The sequence below is a fragment of the Protopterus annectens genome, chromosome 2.part0 (assembly GCF_019279795.1).
Source record: "Protopterus annectens isolate FY-2018-M chromosome 2.part0, PAN1.0, whole genome shotgun sequence".
Lineage (NCBI taxonomy): Eukaryota > Metazoa > Chordata > Ceratodontiformes > Protopteridae > Protopterus > Protopterus annectens.
The window spans coordinates 136,638,222-136,659,286 of record NC_056728.1 but is presented as its reverse complement, the minus strand read 5'-3'; the positions used below and the strand labels follow the sequence as shown (position 1 = coordinate 136,659,286).

The 21,065-nt window shown below is 42.8% G+C and overlaps 1 protein-coding gene across 2 annotated transcripts in view; it reads right to left on the bottom strand.

Annotated features, from left to right (window-relative positions):
• Window positions 1-860: 860 nt before the first annotated feature.
• The window catches only part of STK17B (serine/threonine kinase 17b), a 443,751-nt gene continuing 423,546 nt past the window's right edge, over window positions 861-21,065 (bottom strand). For both annotated transcript variants that reach the window (XM_044060623.1, XM_044060624.1), the window contains exon 7: window positions 861-2,618. In XM_044060623.1, coding sequence (XP_043916558.1) covers window positions 2,342-2,618 — 277 coding nt within the window. In that variant the 3' untranslated portion in view covers window positions 861-2,341. The remainder of the gene's footprint in view (window positions 2,619-21,065) is intronic.

Genomic DNA, 21,065 nt, shown 5'->3' with positions numbered 1-21,065 from the left:
TTAACTTTTACTGACATCGGTTAAGAGCAAGAAAAAGGTTCCCCAACAGGGTACTTAGCTTTTTGAAGACTTTGGTTCTGAAACTCGAAAACAAAACTTTCAGGAGTCGGCCGATCGGCACTTGCGAACTGCTTCTGCTTCGGGCACTGTGTGGCAAGAAAGACTGATGTAATGGCGTCGGCTGCATGTTTTATACCCCTGACGACCTGACGTCATGGAAGAAGAGACAGCATCTGACACAGGAATCCAAGACTCTGGTATTCATGCCGGCTGAGGGCTACCTGCAGGCAGATAACCCAAATGTGATGACTGCAACAGTGAAACACAAAAAACATACACCTGCAATTGAGACATGTTTGAAGAAAGCACTGGAAAGTCAATATGCTTTAAAGTGGACTATCCTTTCACATTTTCATCTTTCAAGTGGCAGCTGGTCAGTGCAGTCAGCAATCTACTTAGAAAGGGTTTGCCTTACCAACATAAGTCCCCTGTTCTACCAGGAGCAAAGGAAGCAAACATACTCGACTGTCATACTGAATTCATATTCCCCCTTTTTGCAGTTAAGACCTAAGCGGATGAAGGACACCTAAGGTGTGAAGGGTTCTCTCGGTCTTGGATTATTCCCCTACAAAGAAAACAGGGAGAATGAATGATCTGGCTAAAGAAAAATTCTGAAACCACTTCTGGAAGGAAAACAGGTTAGTCCTAAGGTATACCCGATCCACTTAAAAAGACAACCTAGTGTCCCATAGAAATGAGGGTCTTCAGCTGAGGTTACTGCCATCAAGATCATGCTCTTTCAAGACATGGACTTTACAGCCACTCATGAGCTGTTCTGAATGAAAGATAAGCAGTTATGTTAATTGTGAAACAATCTCCTCTTCAAAGAAAACTGAATATGCAGAGGCCATTTAAGAGAATGCTTAACCATCTAGTGAAGGGCTACAGCACTGCCCTCAAAAATGTTGTGACGTGACAAAGTGCTTGAAATACGCATTTTGATTAGAGGATAACTGAGACTCAAGTCATAAAAATGCCCTAGATATGCCAGGATTGCTTGCAGATTAAAGCAATACGAGCTACTTCCTCTTCCACAAGTAGAATATGCAGATATGCACATGGCTTCCAGGCAGCTTCTATCACACCAGAGACTCCAAATGAATGGTCAAGAGATGTAAATAAGTAGCCAGGTCTCACATGGACATGGATTTTACACTGACTAAGGGAGACTTACTGATTTGTACTGGAAGTTTTTTTGTACTGCCAAGGTCCCCAACAGTCAAAAACACAATTTACTCACTGTGGGGTAACAAAGATGAGTTTTCGTCTTTCTTCCCTAGATAACACAAGTCAAGGAATCTGAACTATATAAATGCACAGAATGAGTCCACCAGCAATCACCCCTCACTCTGCTCAGCAGAACAGGGAAGGATGACCCTTTCCTGCATGGTAAAATGGTTAATGATCTCTTCTGTGCTGTGGACAATGTAGATCTTTGTAATATGAGAAATTCCCTTTCTAGACACTGCTGTTTGTTTGCCATGGCCACTTTTTCTCACTTACAGCTTTTAGTCTTTCTCAACTGAACAGTTCTAGAGCTATACACACAGACAAGGAGCAGTGAGAAGGTGCAATGCCATCCTTAATAAAAATATCCAAGTGATATTTTATTAAACAGAGCTCTTGCCATCGGAGTTAAACATTAAATGCCATTCTTAAACAGGTGGAGCAACATGTGATACCATGAAGTTGCATGCAGAATGCATTTCAATTAGAGTAACAAAACAAACACACAAAAAAGTAAACCCTTCTTGAAGGAAAGGAAAATCTGAAACCTTTTTAAACACTTTAAAAAATAATGGTATTTACAAGAGAAGCAGTAGCCTGAGGTGGATGGTCATAATTCATTCACAAACCTTAATGATAAATTCTAAATTAGGCCACTATGTAAAACTACTTACAAGTATGTTCCCTCTTTTAAGTTAGCATATTTTAGCTAACAAATAATTAAGACATAATATTTATTCTTTGAAGTTCAAATTATTCCATTCATTTTTAAATCAATGGCAGTCTACATGTTAGACTCAAGTTTTAAACATATCCATATACATAGATTTTTTTTTTGAAAGTGCAAATATCGGACTTCAAAGGCTGATTCAGCATTTTGAAAGTGCAGATTCTCAGTGCTTTATCAAGTTTTCTCAGCTGCCAATAAGCTAAACAATTTCCAGCTGATTTTACAAAAAAATTAGCTTTATAGCCATGTATACAGTACCATAAGGACAAACATAAATGCATCCCCTTTTTCCCTGCAAATTGCAAACGGATATACTGGCTGTTTCTAGTAAACCAAATCTCCAATAACTTCAGGATGCTGAAATGAATCATCAAACCGAAACCTTTTAGCTTCTATGCCAGAGTCATCAAGATAGCTTTCTCTATTTTCTCTGTAAGATAGTCCATGTGAAAAACTCCTCGGTACAATTCTCTCTTCTGCTGTATTAATTTGTTCTCCGAACTGGAAAATGTGCGCACTCTTGTCTGTGCAGGGGGTCATCATAAAGTCACCCTCCTGCAGCCATGGATGAAATAAACATGCTTCAGCTGTAGCCCTTTCCCTTAGAGAGAAACAGAAAAGGAAACACTTAGCTGCAGTTCTTGACTTAGCAACCTGCATAATAAATATCTGATGTTCAATATGTCTTTGATAAACTTTTTGAAATGAAAATGCACTTTATTACATGTTTAGAATTAGCCCAAGTAAGTACTATAATTTAAAAACGTCAGTGTCAAAATGAATTACAAGATCAATCCACAAAATAGCAGCAAGCAAATAACTTCAAACACGAAAAATAAAATAAACGCTGTGTCAGTAAGAAGAATGCAAAATTTATTGTTCCAAAGCCAATACTCTTAACTATTGGCTTTGGAACAATACATTTTGCATTCTCCTTACTGACAAAGCGTTTATTGACATACAAGATCATCCAACCTACTAAAATGGCAATAGGAACTATGGATAAAAATAACAGGTCTAAAATAAAGTACAAAAGGCCCAGAAGTATATTGGTGAAATATTTACATAATTCGCGGTGGTGCAGCGGTAGCGTTGTTGCCTCATAGCAAGAGGTTCTCCCATTCGATTCTCAGCTAGTGTGCGGGGAGTGCATTCTGTGTGGAGTCTGCATGTCCTCCTTGCGGGTCGAGTGGCGTTCCGAAAGACATGTGTGAATGGGAGTACCTTCGTTGAAGGTTGGGCGTCGAGCTGGCAACTCAGCACCGTGAAAATCTACTGCCAATCATTAGCGGACCTGAGTTCCGCTGTGGCGACCCCTAATCGGGAAAAGCCAAAGACAACAACATAATTTACATACAGAAGAGTCAAGATGACAGCCCCATGATGTCAGTCACAACAATGAGAAAGGATGTGGGATACTCCCTTTGGGTGTACAGCAGTGAACTTTAAGTTCCTGTTACCATCAATGTGACAGATTATGGCAAGGGTCTGAAAATGTCTTTCTGGCAAAACTACAGAAGTCAGAAGCACTAATGACTAGCCATGTCCATTAATGTGAGGCAACACAATGGAGGACTACCATAAAGCCATCTGCATACAAAAACATACTGACAGCAATGCCCAACACAGTCCACATCAGAAATATGAGAGGTTGAAATACTTGGGGCTTAGTCTGACAGAACATCAAAATGACAAAGGTTCTACCCATAATAAAACAAGCAAATTAATAGCTCAGAGAGACATGTAGGGTTTGGAATTTATTTAATATCAGTGGATGGTACACATTGGTATGACTGAGAAGAAAGCAAACAGATTACTAAAACACAACAGTTCACAAAACATCCTTGCAGTCGCCAGGAAAATAGCAAAACATAAGTTTAACAAGCACTTTCATTCACTAAAGTAAATTGTGAACTTCTTCAGATAAAAAAAAGTTCATAGTTTAATGGATGAAAGCACTTATTAAAGTTATGTTTTGCTATTTTGCTGGTGACTGCAAGAGTGTTTTGTAATTTCTTTGAATATTGCGGATATATTGTTTGGTTATTAAAATACAATAAGTTGCATATACAAAACATGGTGTATATAAGGAATGTTTTAAAACTGGTCTTTAATATGTTTTTGAAAACCATGGTTGTCAGAGATCTGAAACTGAACACTGAAAGATGACCAAACATATGGAAGCTATTTAACTTCAAACAGCTTAGCAAAAGTCAAGAAACCAATCACCACTAACAATGAAGAGATTGACTAAAATATACAGAAATTATTTGTTTTAGCAAAACAAAGCACAATATATTACAGAAAAGTGGATCAATCCTTTAGACGATTTGATCTGTATGGCCCTAGAAATAGGAGATAAAAAAGACGGATGATGAACATTCAGTTTATATTTTTATTAATTTGTTAACCAGGTAAGCCCACTGGCCACTTATGTGATTTTAAGCAGGAAGGAAAGGATATTCCTTTTATTTTTCCTTGTATTTACTTATATTATTTATATTTTTGTTAACTAGCTTGTCCGCTGGATTGAGGCCCATTTTCAATGGAAACCCAGGACAACAATGAACTCAAAATCCCACAGTACACAAATATAAACTAAATGAATCAAACCCAAGACTACAAGATGGAGCTTGTTAGCAGCTCATACTGTGCATTTCCAGACTGAAGTTAGAATGTCAGTGGAGTAGAGTTTGGAGAAATAAGTGCAACACCCCCTTGAAAAATAACTGGTGTAGAAGCCAATGTAGAGCCTGCAGTTGGCAGGTCAAAAAGGATAACAATATAGCTTTACAAAGGAGTTAACACACCCTAGAACGCAACTGCAAATATATAATCAAAGATCTGCTGCATTTCACAACTGAACTCAATGCCAAAAGATAAGCCTTTCCTGGTTTGATTAAAAAAAGTAGATTTTCTAGTACATTTCCTTGCTTCCTGCATAACCTATTTGGATGACCTCAGAAAACAGGCTTCTGTCACCAATCAAAACTAATCAAAGCTGTAGCATTCAGACACTGGATGAAGAATTCTGCTTCAACATCAGAGGAAAAGATTTATCCTGGAGAGAAAGATGAGTGAAACATAGCAGACTGAGAAGTGAAAACCACAGCTTTCTGCAGAAAAAAAAAATGCTCTCACAATCAGCCAAACTTTTTTGTTGTGTGTGTGTGTGTGTGTGTGTGTGTGTGTGTGAGACGCTCTGTTGGACTCTGAATCAAGGTAATCAAAAGTGCATAAATCTGAGAGGCCACATATGGGTCTTTTATGTGTAGCGCAAAACATAACCAACTGAGCATTTTCCTGGGATGCAAACAGATCCCTGATCAAATGCGCCACATTCCGACTATTTCTGGAAAAATTCAGGATGCGACACAATTGTGATCTAAAACAACCATCAGACTCAGACTCTGCAAGTGGACCTTCCTTGTCTGGCAAATGAACTACCCCTATACCTGCCTGAAGATTGATAGACAGTGTTAGTAACAAAACTTATGCAGCCATTATGTCAAGTGGTTCCCACTAGTCAAAGTCCAGTCAGAAAGATTTTAACGCCTTTAATGTCAGAACTACCAGCATTTCTTTCAGGTTGATATGAATCTACAAATGAAGGGGATCTCACATTTCCTAAAAAGAAGGACCCTTGAAATGAAGAACCTCCCCCACTCAGCTGGAGCCCCAAGGCTTCTGTCATCACTGAAGCTGCTACTTGAGATGGCATGAATCATTTTCCAGTGTTGATACACAGTCATCATTTCCGTTCCTTTCTCGAAGCTGGAATATGGAGTAGGCAAAGATCTAAAGATCTGGTGGCTGATCCCAAAGTTTTCGTAGGTTCATATCCATCAAGTTTACAATCTACTGCACTTCAAGAAGTTGGACCATGGTAATCCCATACTGATCTCTCAATCTCCACTTTATCTATTCAATGTTAAAGTAATTTAGCAGCTTGTTCTATGACCTTGGAAGGTGCTGTGTAATATAGCTCACTTTTTCCTATTATTTGTTTTACTATTGTTTGTTTGTGTCTTTCGGCTTTTCCTGGTTAGGGGTCGCCACAGCGGAACTCCAGTCCGCTAATGTTTGGTAGTGGATTTTTACGTACCGGGTTACCAGCCCTGACGCACAACCTTCAATGAAGGCACGCCCCATTCACGTATGCCTCCACACAGAAGACGCTCTAGCTGAGAATCGAACGGGACGTCTTACTGTGAGGCGACAACGCTACCGCAGCACCACCACCGCAGTTATTTGTTTAGTTTGTCTAATTTGGTGGTAGCTTGTCAGCAGTGCATTCCAGGCATACACCATCTAATAGAACTGGATAACAGATTGCCTTAACACACCACAATGATATCACCTCTGGTTAACTTGTAAGAAAAACATACTGAGACTGCCTGAAGCATTTCCAAACAATGCTCACTGGAGACAAATGTGTAAAGAGCTTATCCCCGACTTAAATATACCAAACTCAGGGTTAAGTGACTTTAGGGAAGAAGAGATTTTTGAATATTCAGTCTCTCCATAGTTTGTGCAACTTCTGAGCTGGCGGATTCAAGTGAGAGATACAAGTCCTCCATCTAAAGGGGGGGGGGGGGCAAGGAACTGCCCTCAGAAAAAATGCTTTAAAACCTTCAATTTATTACTTGTTTCCCAAGATTCAATCAATGAACTTTATTATGAATAACATCTTTCATGATGAATCATGTTAAGAGAGGCAGAGCCTATCAATGTTTTCCAGACTGATATGATAAGATCTTTCCCTTGAAATAACCTCCAACTTAAGACTACTAAACAGTGATGGACATAGCACACTTACCATAAAAGTAGACGTCCCAACACAACAGTGTTACAGTAGCCATTCCCTCCACCACCTCTTTTATAGCAGGACATAAGATTTTTATTAATTTGTTCCCGTCTGGCAGGGCTATAATCTCTCTCTCGCTCTGAAGTGCTGGCACCCTCGCCACTGAATTTACATTTTTATCCTCGAGCTGTACAGTGGCCTAGGGTTCATGGAAGGTGCCCTCAAGATTTGGAAGCTGGATGACTTGGTCTGATCACTGACAAGATGCCCCATATAGCATAAGTTTCTACAAAGCTGAACTAATGAACATCTGAAGAGAGCAAGGGTGGATACTACCAATATATTAAGTATATGAAGACATCTGAGGTAAGGTGATACCATCCCAGCTGTGGGAGAAGGGCACCCAACTCAATGTCAGACCAGACATCAGACTTCAACTTAAATCAAATTTCTCTAAAGTAAAGGCTGCAACAGTGAGATACACGAAGGACAAACTATTACTTCCTGCTTTTTCAGGTGTGTGTGTGTGTGTGTGTGTGTGTGTGTGTGTGTGTGTGTGTTAACACTAAAGCTTAGCATGGAATCTCAGACATTTCTTATGGGATGGAAATGGTGTTTTGGGATATGGAGGCATGCATTTTTATGTCCAAGGTTGCTATAAAAGCACTGTATTCAATGAAGGACAGTACAGTACAGACTTTACGATGGCTATTCTGAATCATTTTCAAAAAGTTGTTCATAGCTACTAGTTCTGGTAAATAACTGCAACATTTGTTTTCTTTTGGGAAAAAACACAGTGGAATAGAACCCTACCATTTTTTTACCATTTGAAACAGACTGCACTGCATTTTATTTCATCAGAAGTGTCTCTGACACAGGAGGAGGATGCAGCTTGCTTCCCATAGGCAATCAGTCTGCAGAACAAGCCTAGCCAAAAACTCCAGCCTCAAGAAGGGCAAAACAAGAAAGACCAAGTAGAGAACTTGCGGCTGCCCATCCAATTATCTAGGTTTACTTTGAAGGTGTCAAGGTTTCTACTCTGCTTCACATGTAATGGAGTTTTGTTCCAGGGGTGTGGGACAAAACTGTTATATCGGCCTGTCTTATTTATTTGTTGATGAAGGTTTAGTTCTTGGTATTTAAGGCATCACTTGTTCTGCAAAGGAATAGCAAGTCAAAGAGAATTGGGTCTTTCATGGCTCAAAAAGCTAGACATAATGTCCATACAGAATTCTCCAAGAGACTGGCTAAAGAGAGAGGGCTGCCAGTTTGTCCTAATAACTAAGATTTTTGAGGTTATTGATTTTTAAGTTATGTACTTATCACAACTTGGCACCTGTGTTGTCCACTTTCATTCTGACTCGCATATGGGTCTCGGATCTGGGTCAGCCACTTTACACAGACTCATATTCCAGTCTTGAGCTCCTCCCTCTACCCACAAGCTCCCTCAGATCGAATTTGCTGCCTATACAGTAATAAGAGAGGAACAAAGGAGTAAAACAAAAGAAACCAAGGGCTCCACCCAGAACAACTGTCCCAAAAAGGCTATGTATGTCTTCTAGAAAAATCATAGGTTGGGGGATCGTTGGGAGGGAAGGTGAGTCAGAATGAAAATGGACAACACAGATGCCAAGTTATGGTAAGTACATAACTTAAAAAATCTGATGTCCGTTTCATTCTGACACATGTATGAGTCAGAGTCCCCAGCTACATAAACTCTTGGGTGGCCTCAAGAAAGGGCATGCCAGTGCACTGTCAAAACAAAAGAAGCCCTACTTCTGGTGACACTGTCCAATTTTAATGAGTCATGAAGGTATGGGATTTGGACCAAGTGGCTACTGCACAAATGTCATCAATGGAAGTTCCAAAACAGAAGGCAGATGTTTTGGCTACAGATCTTGTTGACTGGGCTTTAGAAGTGGGCAACTTTAGACCATTTTTGTAGTAAAGTAAATTAAATATATGCAAGCTGTTATCCATTTTGTAAGTGTCATTTTTGTTACTTCATGTCCTAGGCGATTAGGTGAGAAAGAAAAACAACTGGTCGGATTTTCTGAACGGTTTGGACCTATCAAGATAAAAATTTAGTTACCTATGCACATGCAGCAAATGCAACAAATATTCACCCTTACTGGAGTAATTTGGAAACAAGACTTGTAACTGAATGGTCTGGTTAATGTTGAACTCAGTAGTCACTACAGGCACAAAAGAGAGGTTAGCACGAAGGGAAATTCTGTCTTTATGAAAGATAATATAAGGTGGCTTAGATGAGAGGGCCTATATTTCAGAAATCTAGCTGAGGTGACTGCTACCAAAAAGATAGTTCTCCAGGACAAGAATTTAATGTCACAGTCGTCGGCAGGTTCAAAAGGCTTCTGACTCAGTCCTTGGAGAACTACCGCGAGATTGCACGGAGGAGTAGGATCTTTAATCGGGGGGGTCTGAGCAGAAAAATTCCTTTCATGAAAGCCTTGCATAGTCTGGAAGAAGTGACAGTACCAGAAGAAAACCCAGCATGGAAATTGGATATGCTGCCCACTGAAGTTTTATCATAGCAAAATTAGACCCTTCTTTAAACAGGGAAGTAAGGAAAGTAAGATAGTTGAGATGGAGGCTGAATAAGGATCAATGTTCTCCTTGGAAGCCCAAATTGTACATCTTTTCTATTTGCTTCTGTAAACTTTTTTGGTGGAAGCTTTCTGGGAGGCTAATACTATATAACTAACTGGGTAAGAAAGCCCGGACCCCTTGATAATCATCGGAACTGGAGAAACCACGATCAGTTTGAGGGTGGGTAGATCCTGGTGTTGACGTAGCGATGGATGTGATAGGAGGTCCTGACTGGGTTCCAGTATCCATGGAGGACATTTAAGATGAGACTGAAGAAAGAGGAACCAAATCTGATGAGGCCAATAACAGGCAATGAGAACCACTGAGCTCTTCAACCATTTGACTTTCTATAGAAACTTTGGGATCAACGATAGAGGGGGAATAAGCATAAAGGAGACTGGAGGGCCAATCGTGGACTAGAGCATCCATCGAGGACTCCCTGGAAGGGGGGAATCAGAGTGAAGTACCTGCTGCACTTTTTGTTTAGAGGGGAGGCAAACAGGTCGCAGCAACGATAGCCCCAACAGCTGAAAATCAGATCTGACACTGATTGATTGAGGAACCACTCATGAGGAGTCAGAATGGACAGTGAGTTTGTCTTCCAGTACTTTGGACTTCTCCGGTATATGGGTTACGAAAAGAAAGCGGTGTGAAGAGATCGCCCATTCCCAAACTCTCATGGCCTCTCTGCACAGGGGTTACGAACAGGTTTCTCCTTGCTTGTTGATATACCAGACCACTGACATATCTGTGGACTGCAATAGTCCCTAAAGGGAGAATGCCCTGAAAGGCTCGCAGTGCAAGCAGGACCGCTCTCATCTCTAGGACACTGATGTGCAATCTGGTCTTCGGGTGAGTCCACATGCCTTGGACCATCTTAACCTTGAAATGATACCCCCACCCCAGCTGGGACGCATCTATAGTCATTGTAGCTGTGGGAGAAGGAACAACAAATGGTCTGGCAACAGATTGGTGGATCCTTTCGGATGACCTATCTCAGATGAGTTTTACAAATAGTTATCAGCTTGATAGGAGCAGATAGAGGATGGTGAAGTACAGACCACCAACAGCCAAGGTCCACTGGAGAATACGCATGTAAAAACTTGCCAAAGGAACCAATGGTACAGCAGCTGCCATGAATCAGACATATGGCAATATAACTTTTGCAGGAGGTGACGGATGGATTAATATAGCTTGTACTTGATCCCTCAAAAATTCTATCCGATGCAGAGGCAAGGAAGCTGTTTGGGTTGATGTGTTCAATACAGCCTCGATAAACTCCAGTGTCTGAACTGGTAATGGTTGGGGACTTTGCCACGTTTATGGTAATAGGCAGGTAATTGGATATTCGACAAAGGGAGTCCCTGTCTTGAATAAGTTGATGCTTGGTTGGGTCAGTTAGAAGCCAGTCATCCAGATACAGGAAAACCCAAAAACCTTGCAGTCTTAGGTGAACTACAACCACTGCCATGCATGTGGTAAACACCCTGCGGGCTGTGGTGAATACAAAGGTCAGGGCTTTGAATTGGTAATGACTGGCTCCCAGCTTGAAGTTAGGGACACCGACCTGAGGGTTCTGGTGTCTGACTCCTCACTCTTGTATCCGAGGACTTAGGACTCAAGGGAGAGGATACTGTATTTTAGGAGCCATTCCCATCGAATATGAGAGATACCTAGGATCTTATGGAGCCAAGCTCAGCTTCGTAATCAACTTATTCAGAGCCGAAGGGTGCTGTGGATCTGACAACACAGAAAAAGAGTTCGAGGTCGACCCAGTTTGATCAGAGGGGAGCTTTGGATCTGCTGGAGGTGAAACAGGTCTAGGATCCAAGGACTTTGGACCTGAACCTTTGAAAACTTGGCTGGGAGGCTCCAAAGAAGCCCTTAGGGACTTATAAGGACACTTCTTGGGCTCAAGAGATGAAGAATTGGCTATAAAGCAGGGTTGATCCCCTGGAGATGAAGAGGAGGAAGGCAAAAGCCCTTTCAGAATACGTTTATTCCGACATTCGCACAAGGATTAAAACCATTGCAAATAGAGTACCTAGACTACAGATGAGCCGGTCCAAGACCGTAAACACAGCTGCTATGCACATCAGAGTGGGATATCCTTTGCCCACACTCTGAGCACCGTTTAAACCCAGTAGGCGTCTCCAGTACTACCAATGAATCACCCAATAGCAGAAATCTTATGCAGAGCAAAATTCTAATAAAGCAAGCATCAAACACAACAACCTGAAAATATCTAAACTATCTTTTTCTTTTCTTCTTTTTTTAAGAAGCCAAGAGATGAAAGAAGAGAGGGCCGTGGCCCAAAGAGAGGCAGGGAAGAGGCAACACCCAAAAAAAGTGACACTTGCAAAATCTAGAGGGAGGGAAGGCAGAGAAAGGGAAGAAACATAACAATTTTAAACCTAAGAAAACTTATCTGCACAAAAAAAATGGATAACTGTAGACCACAAAATCTCTAGGATGCTGAAGACTGCATCTGTCACTGATGGAGGCAAACAAGATCTGGGGGAGCTGTGAGTAGCTTGGGGCACTGCGGGTAGAGGGAGGAGCACAAGACTGGAATGCGAGTCTGTATAAAGCGGGTGAACCGGATCAGAGACCCACATGTGAAGTCAGAATGAAACAGACAACTTCTTATCATTTAGTTACGGATTTCTGAGGCTTCTCAAGTTGAGTGATATAGTTTAAACACATACATCCCAAAAGGCGCATTATATTCAATAACCGATATGTTGAGGTATGTGTAAAAAGGAAGTAAGACTTCTATGGATCTAGTGGAAATACCTTTGAAAATCAGATGAGCCAACTACTGCAGACACATGAGAGTCAAATGATAAGGAATTATCAACAATGTCTACATCCCTTACAAGAATGTCTGAATGGAGGGGTGCGTCACTGACATGGTTAGTGAAAATGTTTTGTTTGCCAAAATGAACTATGCTACATTTCTTTCAAATTTAATTCGAGATCACTGTCCTTCTTGCACCAATTTTTTTTTAAAGTGTATCCCACGTTGCAGCAATTGTTAGTGGAAGATCGACCAGCAAAACCCAAATTTACAGTCATCTGCAAGCTTAGACAACCAAAGGGCAGACATGCTGGCCTGAAGGTCTCACAAACGGGTGTCAAATAAGAAAGGACCCAACACTGTGCACTGTGGTACATCACTGATAACATCTGTTTTAGAACTGGCACCTGCAACTCAAGTCACATGGATGCTGACAAACAACCAGTTAGCCATCCACAGCACAATACAAGGATTTATATTCAGATTTACAAGGCTGTCAATAATGCCTACATGGAAAATAGCGTCAAAGGCCTTGGCTAGGTCCAGATATGCTATCTGTACTGCATAACCACTATGCACTGCTTTGGTTACTTTTTTCACATAAGATAATGAGGTTAAAGAGGTAGGCCCTTGGTAACTTTTCCAAAGAAATTAGTGAGAGTAAAGGGGCAGAACCTTCCTTTGACAAATGGGAATTGATGAGAGTGCAGGGTTAAGAAATTTTCGCTGCCCAGATTACGGAGTTCTAAAGATAATATGCTCCATAGCTTCAAATACGATGCTAGTCAGACTGAGTCAGTAGTTACTAGGGTCTGAGGCTGGGCCACCCTTGTATAATGGCATTATAATGACTATCGTACAGGTTTAAGGAAAGAAAGCAGTGGAAAGGCAAGGATTAAAGAGGTTAAATCGGGTTAAGACAGGCCATATTTGGAAAGGATAATCAGTCAACCTGGACTATTTTCAGGGACGATAGATGAGGTGTTCTTAGCTTTTGAGAGAACTTGTTTCATAGTCATTAAAAAGGAGGTTGGGGAGCTACAACTGTGGGTGGAGTAAAATTTCCACTAAATCTGTCAGCTAGAATAGAAATTATTTCCTTTGAATCAGAGTTTGCAATATTAATGTCACTAGCTCTGAACATTGTTGGGTGTTGGTTCTTAACTTTCTACCATAATTAAGGGGAAATTTGTAGTTATTTTTGATTTTAGTAGCTATTTTAAGCTCACACTCATTTTGAGCTTCCTAATAGTTCCCTTAACCTCTTTACTAGTTTGCTTAAGTGTGTTCTTAAGAAAGATTTAATGACATCCCTTATATGCTTTATTTTTCTTGTTAAATAATTTATACAGGTATTCCACCACTGGTGGGTTATATTTAAATTTCTCACATTTGGTATGGATAATAACTGCCTTATCAACACAATTATTTCAATGGGAGTATAAGTCAGAGGCACATGCAGCTGCTTTTAGCAATGGTATCCATCGAAGGAAAATTACAGGGGAACTTACCAAATCATCACTTAACCAAAGATTTGCTTTTGAGTAGTCCCTGAACACAGAGGTATTTAAAGGGAAATACCACCACTTTTAAAGGAAAAAGTCCCATTAGTCGGACTAGCATCATATGTGACGTTAAAGAAATAGAAATTGAGGTTATGGATTACCTGCGAAGTGAAGGATTTAATGCAGAAAATCTAACTCTGAAAACAACACAGCAGGATACAGCAACGAATCCCCAAATTAAGGTGAAACTAGTGGAGTGGAAAACATCTGATCAGTTGCCAGATGAAGATACTTTGTACTGGTTTCCTGTGAAAAGCTGCAAACACTTAGATGGAGATGTACAGCAAGGAAAGGAATTGTAAACTGTGGCAACTCTGGTGCAGCCAATGTTGTGGACCTTTGGAATGAGGGGAAGGGAAAGTGTAAGGGAACATCCCCTTCCAGGAAAAAGATGGGGCGTCCACCTTCCAAAACATATCTATTAAAAAATACCTTTTAAAAAGTTTGCTCAAGAATATATGTACATAATTAAAAAATGTGACATTTCCTGTGACTTCAGTGAAAATCACATGTACCCCCCCCCCCAATACTAAAAAAATAGAAGTTATGTTCTTACCATAACGTTCCATGTTAGTTGTCTTCTTCTCGCCTTCTTTCTTGCTGGATGGGTTCGGAGCCGACTCGGCCACTCTAAAGCTCGAGAGTTGGTTCCACCAGCTCGAGGCCCCCCTTATATCCCACAATGCTAGGCGTGAATTACCTCAGATCTCGTTTGTGAGCTAGGCCCAGCTAATAATACAACCAGGAAAAAACTGGAAAGGAGTCCACCTCTATAAACAAAGGGAAGGAGAAAAGGTGACCTAAGCCTGATGTAGGAAAAAATGCACAGTAGAGCATATACCTATCGCAAAGAGGTGGTAGAAAGAGAGGTCACAATCAAACTCCTCTAGGTCTGTCCAGGCCAGGGGGAAGGAGGGTGGGACGCAAGAAAGAAGGCGAGAAGAAGACAACTAACATGGAACGTTATGGTAAGAACATAACTTCTATATGTTAAGTTGTCTATCTCGCCTTCATTCTTGCTGGATGGGACTGCGTCCCTAGCACCTTGTCCCGGGTGGCCTAACGGAACAGACTCTTGAGCACAGTGGAACCAAAGTTAGCTCTATGCCTAGAAGCTAAATCCAACTTATAATGTGAAATGAAAGTGTGAGGAGTAGCCCAAGTAGCTGCTGCACAAATGGTGTCTATAGGCAGTCTGTCTTGGAAGGTTATAGAAGTAGCCAAAGCTCTGGTGGAATGGGCTTTAGGTTTGTTAGGTAGCTTTTGGTGTCTTATTTCATAGACAATGGAAATTAGAGATGTTAGCCATCTAGATAGTGATACCTTAGAAACAGAAAGTCCCTTTCTGCCTTCTGCATAAGAGACAAACAGCTGGTCAGATTTTCTGAATTGTTTGGTTCTATCCAAATAGTACCTTAACTGACGATGAACATCTAGCCAATGCAATTTTTGTTCAGACCTATTAGAATATTCTGGAAAAAACACAGGGAGGTCAACGCTTTGATTTAGGTTAGACGCCGAGGATATTTTAGGTAAAAAGGACGGGTTGGTTCGTAAGGATACCCTGTCCTTATGGAACAACAGATAAGGAGGTCGACAGCTGAGTGCATGAAGTTCTGAAACTCTTCTAGCTGAAGTAATAGCTACCAGAAAGAGAGTCTTCCATGATAGCAATTTTAAAGAACAGGAAGCTGCAGGTTCGAAAGGGGGGAGAATCAAGGAACTGAGAACTAAATTTAGGTCCCAAGGAGGAGGAGGATTTCTTATAGGAGGTCTGAGTAGAAAAACTCCCTTCAAAAAGGCTTTGCAAAGTTTGTGGGACATTATGGCAGACTCTGAGACGCCCACATGAAAGTTAGAAATAGCTGCCAATTGAACTTTAAGAGTAGAAGGAAATGAACCTGCATGGAAGAGTTCAGCTAGAAAATCAAGGACTATTTGGATGGAAGCCGTGAAAGGATCTATGTCCCTTCCTTGAGCCCAATAGGCGAACGCTTCCACTTACTCAGATAAATCTTCGAGTGGAAGATTTATGGGAAGCTATCAAAATATCTCGAACAGCGTGAGATATTTGAGGAAGCCTGGCTAAGGTTGGAATTGGAGGAACCAAGCAGTGAGGTTCAGAGAGGGGAGGGAGTGATGAAACTGACCCGACTGATGGATCAAAAGATCTGGAACTAGGTCCAGATGCCAAGGTTGCTCCAACAGAAATTGATGTAGAAAGGGGAACCAAACCTGTCGAGGCCAGTAAGGAGCAATGAGGATCAAGGAGGCCTTCTGAGCGATAGCTTTCTGTATCACTTGAGAGATTAGTGGGAAGGGAGGAAATGCATACAGAAGTCCCCGGGGCCAAACTTGGACTAGAGCGTCTCTGCTGGGCTGGCCTGGTAGCGGGAATAGGGTGAAATAATCTTTGCACTTGCTGTTTTGGGGAGTAGCAAAAAGGTCGCAGCAAGGCTGACCCCACATGAGAAAAATTTTTCTCACAATAGAATCTTTCAGAGACCACTCGTGAGGCATGAGGATAGCTCTGCTCAACTTGTCCGCGATTTGATTGGACTTCTCGGGGATGTGCATTGCTATCAGAAACCGCTGAGAAGAAATTGCCCATTGCCACAGTCTGAGTGCTTCTCGACATAGGGGATAGGACCTGGTTCCGCCTTGTTTGTTGATATACCACACTACAGACATATTGTCTGTCTGGATTGCTATCGTTCCCAAGGGAAGAGAGTCTTGAAGGGCTTGCAACGCTAAAAGCACTGCTCTCATCTCTAGAACATTTATGTGCAAGTGGCATTCGTCTGGTTGCCATGTGCCCTGGACAGTTCTGCCCTGATAATGCCCCCCCCACCCGATCAGGGAGGCGTCCGTTGTCAGAGTAGCAACCGGAGGGGGAGGAACAAAGGGTCTTCCCAAGAAGAGCTGAGGGGAAGACATCCACCACAGAAGATGATTCCTGCATGTTTGCATAATCATAATGGTGTGGGACATCGGAAGTTGCTGGTATGACCATTGTGTGAAGAGCATCCATTGAAGGATTCTCATGTGGAATCTGGCTAGTGGAAGCAGAGGTATGGCAGCCGCCATAATCCCCAATACTTTCAGAACTAACCTGGCTTTGACTCTGTTGCTGCTGAAGAGGAGCGAGACCAGTTTGTGTATGTCTATTATTCTCTGATCTGTTAGCCTCGCAGACATGTTGACTGTGTCTAGATTTGCGCCTATGAAGGTAATAACACGTCAAGGCGACAAAACAGACTTTTCGCAATTTATTGAAATGCCTAAGTTTTAACAAATGCGAAAGGTGTAGTCCCTGGCCATTAGAAGAAGATGCTTGGTGGGAGCTGTGAGGAGCCAGTCGTCTAAATATGGAAACACCTGGAATCCTTGACGTCTCAGGTGAGAAGCTACCACTGCCATGCATTTGGTAAACACCCAGGGGGCTGTGGTGAGACCAAAGGGCAGGGCTCTGAATTGAAAATGACTGGTTCCCAGCCTGAAGCGGAGGAATCTTCTGGAGCGTCTGTTCATTTTTATGATAGTACGCATCCTGAAGGTCTATAGAGCACATCCAGTTTTCCTTTCCCAATAGGGGAAGGATGGACTGTAGCGTAACCATCCGAAATCTTGTTTTCTTGACCGACTTGTTCAATATACTGAGATCCAAAATTGGTCTCCAGTCCCCTGTTTTCTTTGGAACTAAAAAGAACCTGGAGTAGATTCCGGATCCTTGCTGGTGTGCTGGAACTGGCTGAATTGCTCTTTTTGCCAGCAGCTTTGAAATTTCCAAAGCTGCAAGATCCCTTTGAGCAGGTGGAACATCTGGAAGGGATTTTTTTGATCGGTTTGGAATGCGAACGAAGGGAATGGAATAGCCTTCGGAAATGATGGACTGTACCTCACTTGTCTTGAGTTAGGGATAGCCAGGCTTCTGGGTACAGTGACAATCTTCCCCCGACTGCCTCCGAAGGTGGACAGTCGGGCAACACCTCAGGGATGCTGAAAAGGCTTATCGGAAAAGGTTTCTTGATTGCCCTGGTTCTGCGGACCCCCTCTGCCTCTAGGGCTTATCGTCTACCATTATTGTTCCCTCCTCTGCCTCTGGAGGGAACGACTCTGTCGTCAGGCAAATTCCCTTGAGATTGTTTGCGGAACCACATTTTTCCACTTTTCTGGCCTTTGGGGTAAGGTCTAGAAGGAGTAGAAAAACGGACTCCGACGGCAGATAGAGTTTTGCCATCCGTCTCGCACCTAGTCAAGGTTTCTTTCACCTGAGGACCAAAGAGAGATGATCCATCAAACGGGGAATTAGTGAAAGACGTTTTAAAGGGGTCCGCAAAATTGCATAGTCGCATCCAGGCATGCCGGCGTAAGGCGACACCTGTCCCTGTGGCTCTGCTCGCTCCATCAGCCGCATATGAAAGGAGGCGCATGGAGGAGTTAGCTATCGAATTCAGGGTAGTCAGCTGGGTTTTCATTTTGTCCTGAAAATCTGCAGCTGTAGGATCCTTCAACATCTCACTCGCTTCCTTGATCAAGTCTCTCTGGAGACGGGTGAAATGGCATAGGTAGTTCAGCGAACGCATTGCAAAGGTCGCTGACGAAAACATCCGCTTCCCATACCTGTCCATAGACCTAGATTCTTTGTTAGGGGGATGAACAGGTACTGAAGGATCAGCTAGTTCCTTCTTGGTGGCAGCAGCTACCACCATAGCATCCACAGTAACACCCTTGGTCAGAAATTGTTTGTCAGATGGTGCTGTTATAAATTTAGAAGGTCTCCTGGGGGTGGGGTCCACTGAGTCAGGAGCCGTCCAGGCTTTCTTTGCCACCACCTGCATGAGGGGATCAAAGGGGGGGACACCCAGGAGGTGGAAGGGCGAGAGCCAAACGCCTCAAGATACACAGATTCATCCTCCGAAGGGTTAAGGGCTGGCCAATTTCCCCTCTGTTTCAGGATCTCTAGAATGTCCGCAAAGGAGACATCTTCAGAAGGGGAACGGGGGGAACCCTCGGAATCCTCTAAATCTGTGTCAGAGGTGACAGACTCAGGTGAGTCTATGTGTTTCCTCTTACACTTTCTCTTCCTAGGGGGCTCCTCTGCCAATTCAGGGGAGGCCTCGGAAGAGGATGAGATCCCCACAGGGGATTCTTGAGGAGCTGGCTCTCTGCGGTCTGGGATGAGGGAGTGAGTAGACATCACCTGAGGCACCGAAGAGGGAGGGACGGACGGAGCCGACTGTGGAGTTGAACAAGGTTCCAACACTCTCCGCATGACCTCGAACGCACCCCTGTCAGGCAGAGCCAGAGGTCCCCGCTCCGAGAAGCTGAGAACCTCCCTCGGCACCGACAGAGATGGCTCCGAGGCCGATGTCGGAGCCGAACTCACCAGCGCCGAAGCACCGAGAGGGAGAGGGGGGTCGGACAAGGGTCCGATGCCACTCACCCCCTCGGAGCCGACGAGGGAAGTCCGGCGCCGAGATTCTTCAAAAGAAGAAATCGGAGCCGACGACAGAGTCGAAGACAAATGTATCGGCTCCGACGCTACCACAGTCTCGGTTCCGACGCCTGCCCGAGCTCAAAGGAGTCGGAGGAGGAATATTTAGAGGAATAGGTTGAGGCATCGACTGATGAGTCGGGCTCTGAAGCATTTGGGCCAGTGCCTCGGACTTTAGAAGTCGACTCACTACCCTCTGGAGGTCATGATCCGAGAGCCTCGATGACCTGGAGGAGTGAGATCTGTGGCTCCGTTCAGACAGCAAGGGAGACGCTGGAGCCGAATGAACGGAGCCAAGGGATGGTGACCTCGACCTCTTTCTAGATGTCGGCTCCGATGGTCTGATCGGAGCCGACCCAGGAATTTCCAATACCTCGGCTCCAGCCGGAGCCAAGGGAACCACAGAAACTGTAGTCAAAGACTCATCGGCTCCAGCCGGAGCTGATGTAGCAGTAGGCTTCGAAGCCTTAGGCCTCGACTCAGAAACTGGAGTCGAGGTCTTAGAAGCCTTGGAAGGTTTTCCCGATGAAGCAGTTAGGGAACCTTCAGGCTTGAGCAAACCCCTGAGGATGAGTTTGTCCTTTCTTTCCTGCAGGACTCTGGGGCTGAAGCCATGGCATACAGCACAAGAGTCCTGCAGGTGTAAAGGTCCCAGGCAGTACACACAAGAAGTGTGACCGTCTGTCAGAGACATTTTCTGACAGCACGAGTCACACTTCTTGAAGCCTGAGACCTTTGAATCCTTGGACATTTTCAAGGAATAGAAGTGTAATCACCACACAAAACACACACACACCGATTACACTATCAGAAAGGTAAATTAACTAAAAGCTAAAGAAATTAGTTATTTATACAAAATAAATCCCTACAAAACACATACACACCACTATCAGGGATAGAGGGCCCGAAGGCCTAAGGAAAGAACTTATCAGTTCTTGTGGGAAAGGGGCTGGATAAGGGTAGAAAGGATAATATCCACTACACTATAGCTAAAAAGGAAAAAACTAAGCTAGAAAAAGGGTTTAAATAGCTTTAAAGACGGTCTAATACCACTGACCTGAGCCGGTAGAAAAAACAACACCTCGATCGCTGTAGCGGCAAACGAGATCTGAGGTAATTCACGCCTAGCATTGTGGGATATAAGGGGGGCCTTGAGCCGGTGGAACCTACTCTCAAGCTTTAGAGTGGCCGAGTCGGAGCCGAGTTCGGCTCCGAACCCATCCAGCAAGAATGAAGGCGAGATAGACAACTTAACATAACTAGTTTACATATTACTAAGTGGAGTTTAGTTATTGTTGATAGTTGATTATTAGGTATGATCTGTTTTATACTTTGCAACTGTAGGAAGATATGTATTAGAAATTTAGCGCCATTGAAAATTGAGCGCAACTGTTTCTTTAAGAAGTTTGAATTTTTTGGTGCCAAAAACGGTTTTTAAACCATTTTCTTGTATTTGGCGTTCAGTTCTGATGAAGCCCAGATGTTATGGATGAAAGCACTTAACAGTTTATCATAGAATGTATTATATCAACAGTATGTATTCTGATTTCTCGGAGTTGTAGCTAGTTCGTGATAAGTTCTCTTTGTTACAATAAAATTGGCTTTTACCATTCAGGACGTGTGGCACTTATTGGTGGATCCGCAGACTATTCCATCTTATTTAAGTGAGCGAGCTTCTAGCTCAGGTTTAATGCACACATAGTTCTTCAGCCCAGGGTATACATGAGCTTGCAGCTTTAATATCCACTTTAATTCAATTCTTTCAATTA